This window comes from Palaemon carinicauda, chromosome 12 (genome assembly GCF_036898095.1).
Source record: "Palaemon carinicauda isolate YSFRI2023 chromosome 12, ASM3689809v2, whole genome shotgun sequence".
In the NCBI taxonomy this organism is placed as follows: domain Eukaryota; kingdom Metazoa; phylum Arthropoda; class Malacostraca; order Decapoda; family Palaemonidae; genus Palaemon; species Palaemon carinicauda.
The window spans coordinates 7,787,210-7,792,209 of NC_090736.1; the positions used below are offsets into that span (position 1 = coordinate 7,787,210).

At 35.0% G+C, this 5,000-nt stretch overlaps 1 protein-coding gene across 1 annotated transcript in view; it reads left to right on the forward strand.

Annotated features, from left to right (window-relative positions):
• LOC137650504 (BDNF/NT-3 growth factors receptor-like) overlaps positions 1 to 5,000 on the forward strand; it is a 138,882-nt gene that overhangs the window by 35,514 nt on the left and 98,368 nt on the right. Inside the window, 1 exon segment of the mRNA XM_068383730.1 lies at positions 4,245 to 4,418. Coding sequence (XP_068239831.1) covers positions 4,245 to 4,418 — 174 coding nt within the window.

The following is a 5,000-nucleotide window of genomic DNA, read 5'->3' on the forward strand; positions in this document are numbered from 1 at the left end:
CGCCTTGTCTTCAAGTTTGTCTTTCTGACTTTTTGTCTGCTTGTCTGTCTATCTGTCTTCCTGGGTATTTGTTTATCTGCTTCCAGTTTTTCTTTCTGTCTGTCTACTTGTCTGTCTATCTGTCTTCCCGTTTGCCTTTCTGTCTGTCTGCTTGTCTGTCTGTGCGTCTTCCTGTTTATCTGTCTATGTGTCTTCCTGCTTGTCTGTTTATCTGTCTTCCTGTTTATTTGTTTAGCTGCTTCCAGTTTTTCTTTCTGCCTGTCTACTTGTCTATCTAACTGTCTTCCCGTCTGCCTCTCTGTCTGTCTGCTTGTCTGTCTATGTGTCTTCCATTTTATCTGTCTATGTGTCTTCCTGCTTGTCTGTCTATCTGCCTTCCTATCTATTTGTGTATCTGCTTCCAGTTTTTCTTTCTGACTGTCTACTTGTCTGTCTATCTGTCTTCCCGTTTACCTTTCTGTCTGTCTGCTTGTCTGTCTATGTGTCTTCCTATTTATCTGTCTATGTCGCTTCCCCTTTGTCTTTCTGTGTGTCTCTCTATCTGTCTTTCTGCCTGTCTGATTATCTGTCTATCTATCTTCCTGTTTGTCTTTCTAAATGCTTGTCTGTCTGTCAGTCCTCCCGTTTATCTTTCTGCCTGTTTTCCCGTTTGTCTTTCTGAGTATCTGTTTGTCTTTCTATCTGCCTTCCCGTGTGTCTTTCGGTCTATCTCTCTGCCTTCCTGTTTGTCCGTCTATCTGCCTTCCTGTTTGTCTTCCTGTCTGTCTGCTTGTCTGTCTATCTGTCTTCCTGCTTGTCTATCTACCTGTCTTCCTGTTTGTCTTTCTCTCTTCCTGCTTGTCGGTTTATCTGTCTGCCTGTTTGCCTGTCTATCTTTCTTCATGTTTGTCTCTCTCTGTCTATCAGTCTTCCTGCTTGTCTGCCTATCTTTCTTCATGTTTGTCTTCCTGTCTGTCTGCTTGTCTGTCTATCTGTCTTCATACTTGTCTATCTACCTGTATTCCTGTTTGTCTTTCTGTCTTCCTGCTTGTCTATCTATCTGTCTTCCTGTTTGTCTGTCTATCTTTCTTCATGTTTGTCTTTCTCTCTGTCTATCAGTCTTCCTGTTTTTCTGTCTATCTTTCTTCATGTTTGTCTTCCTTTCTGTCTATCTGTCTTCCTGCTTGTCTATCTACCTGTATTCCTGTTTGTCATTCTGTCTTCCTGCTTGCTTAACTATCTGTCTTCCTGTTTGTCTGTCTATCTGCCTCCTTGTTTCTTTCTGTCTATCTGTCTTCCTGTTTTTCTGTCTATCTGCCTCCCTGTTTGTCTGTCTATCTAGCTGTCTTCCTGTTTGTCTTTCTAAATGTTTGTCTGTCTATCTGTCTTCCTGTTTGTCTTTCTGTCTTCCTGCTTGGGTATCTATCTATCTTCTCATTTGTCTTTCTGTCTATCTGTCTGCTTCTCTGTCTATCTGCCTTCCGTTCGAGGAGGTTTAAACGAGTAACGCCCCACTTAGTCGTACGGGTCATTAAGGCCAGATTTGTATAACCTCTTCCCTCTCCAGACACTTTCGAGAGAACATCCCCGCGGGGGACGGCGCTCCCTCTTCTAACTATGCTCCCTTTTTTCAAGATGTTTTTTTTTTTTTTTTTTTTTTTTTTTAAAGGTAGAACGTTGGTTCGTTACTCTCTGTGTGCTTCCTCGTCCTCGTTTTTGGAGTTCGTGGAGCCAAGAGGATGCTTTTCATTTTTATTGTACCATAAAGTCATCTTGGACAGCTTTCATTCGTCAGAATTTCTGTTTTTATTTTACATCGTTACTAACTACATTTTGAGATAGTATTTTTCGAATATTTTTCACATATATAAAAAGACATTTTTTACGTATAGTTCTTGTTATATTCATTTTGGTAATATTAGAAGACATTCTTTTATATAGATCATATGTTATATTTATTTTGGTAATATTAGAAGACATTCTTTTATATAGATCATATGTTATATTTATTTTGGTAATATTAGAAGACATTTATATATATATATATATATATATATATATATATATATATAGAGAGAGAGAGAGAGAGAGAGAGAGAGAGAGAGAGAGAGAGAGAGAGAGAGAGAGAGAGAGAGAGAGAGAGAGTTCTTTTGTAATATTTATTTAGGTAATAATTTTTCACGATTTCCGGCAGCCGGAAATAATAGTTTTCACGTATCCATCTTTTCAAATTTATAGTTTTGATATAATATCTATATCTGTTTCCTTTTTCTTTATCACTACTGGGAAACGTGTATGATATTATTGAGTAGTTTTGTGATACTTCACAGTTTTATACCCGTTTTAATTCATTATATTTATTTTTTTTTGGGGGGGAGTCTCATAATTGGAAATTATTATTATTATTATTATTATTATTATTATTATTATTATTATTATTATTATTATTATTATTATTATTATTACTTGCTACTACAACCCTAGTTGGAAAAGGAAGATACTGCAAGCCAAGGGGCTCCAACAGGGAAAATATCCCAGTGAGGAAAGGAAACAAGGAAAAAATAAAATTTTATAAGGACAGCAACAACATTAAAATAATGTTTTCCTATATAAACTATAAAACTTTACCAAAACAAAAGGAATAGGAATAAGATAGAATAGTGTGCCCGAGTGTACCTTCAAGCAAAAGAATTCTAACTCAAGACAGTGGAAGACCATGGTACAGAGGCTATGGAACTACCCAAGACTAGAGAACAATGGTTTGTTTTCGGAGTGTCCTTCTCCAAGAAAAGCTGCTTACTATAGCTTAAGAGTCTCTTCTAACCTTACCAAGAGGAAAGTGGCCACTGAACAATTACAGTGCAGTAGTAAACCCCTTGAGAGAAGAATTGTTTGGTAATCTCAGTATCTGGTGTATGTGTAGGCAAAGGAAAAATGAACCTTAACCAGAAAGAAGGCTCCAAAGTAGTACTGTCTGGTCAGTGAAAGGGCCCCATAACTCTATAGTGGTAGTATCTCAATGGGTGGCTGGTTCCCTGGCCAATCTACTACCTATAATAATAATAATAATAATAATAATAATAATAATAATAATAATAATAATAATAATAATACTCTTTGTTATGTAATTATCGCTCATATTTTTAATGAGGCTGAAAAGAGGGTTTTCTAAGACCTTATGTAATCAAGTCCTGTTGACAACCCCCCAAAAAAATGAAGGCCGAGAAAAAGAATGGATTAATCACGACTTGGCTTCCAATTAAAAAAAAAAAAAAAAAAAAAAAAAAAAAAAAAAAAAAAAAAAAAAAAAAAAAACTCTCCGGACAGAAGAAAAATCAATCAAAAATACGTGATAAAGCACTGAGCAAGTTGGTAATAATTATAAAAGTTGTGTTTATGGGATCGAGTAATGATTTAATCATGTTTTTAATCTTTACGTTTTAATTATCATCCGATGAACACAATCATATATAAACCTGCTTCTTCAGTTGCGATGGTCTGTTGGTAACGTCCTTGCCTGTTGATCGCCAGAGTGGGGTTCGAATCCCGCTCAAACTTTTTAGTTCCTGAAGTGTTTACATCCTCAACATCCTTGATTTTAGCTAGGGTGGAGAGAGGCTTTAGGCACTGGCTTTATATATATATATATATATATATATATATATATATATATATATATATATATATATGTGTGTGTGTGTGTGTGTGTGTGTGTGTGTGTGTGTGTATAAATATATATACATACAAATACTCTCAAAATATATATATATATATATATATATATATATATATATATATATATATATATATATATATATTATATATAATATATATTTATTTATATATATATAAATGTATATATTGTATATAAATATATATACATATATACAGTATATATACCATCAATACATATATATATATATATATATATATATATATATATATATATATATATATATATATACATATATATACATTTATATATGTATATACATGTGTGTATATAAAATGTATATTTACTTATATTTATATATATACATATATATATATATATATATATATATATATATATGTGTGTGTGTGTGTGTGTGTGTGTGTGTATATATATAATCAGTTCCTGCTTGCGAGGGCAATGTCCCTACCCCATACATATACCATTCACGATCCACCTTTAAAGCTTTAAAAACCATTAAATCGTTCCTATCATTACCATCACAGATATTATACATTTTCCTCTTTAATAAATGAATAAACTCTCTTTTCAGGAGGACCTACTAAACATGAGCGTCCAGATCGCCTCTGGTATGGAGTACCTGTCCTGTCAGCACTTCATCCACCGAGATCTCGCCTGCAGAAACTGCCTGGTGGGGGAGAACCTCACCGTCAAGATCTCAGACTTCGGGATGTCCCGGGATGTCTACACGTGTGATTACTATAAGGTACGTTGATCTTGCTAGGATTAGTGTGGACCGGCAAGAGTCATTTGCCTTAGTTAGATAGGCACTGCGCATCACAAGGAACTGTGGCTATTGTACCAACCGTGTGTCTCACGATCGTACATAAATTATTTTGTATATATTTTGCTTGTATCTGCGCTCTTCCCTCGCACCAAAAAGCACCAGAATAAACATGTCTGCATTTTTCCTCTGTAACGTTGTCTGTTTCTCGAACATGAAAATTCCTGTTGCCTTGAGGTTTTGTATACAAAGGAGAGTGTTCTTTAATAAAGTTACTCAGTTGATTGCATCCCGCCTTTGAGTCATAACCTTCTCTCGGCGGTCACACTATCCTTTGATGTATCTAGCCAATGAATCACGAAGCCCTTTGCGTCAATAGGCGTAGACGATGAAATGATGTTCTTGTGGACGAAGACAGTTCTATTAATAAAGGTATATTATTCATTCCTTAATGCTATTTGTCATGCCTCCTCCATCACGAGGCCCAATACTACATAGTATTCTAGAAGTTTTATTCAATCTGAGACCATGGTGTAGAATGATTTACCTAATCATGTAGTTGAA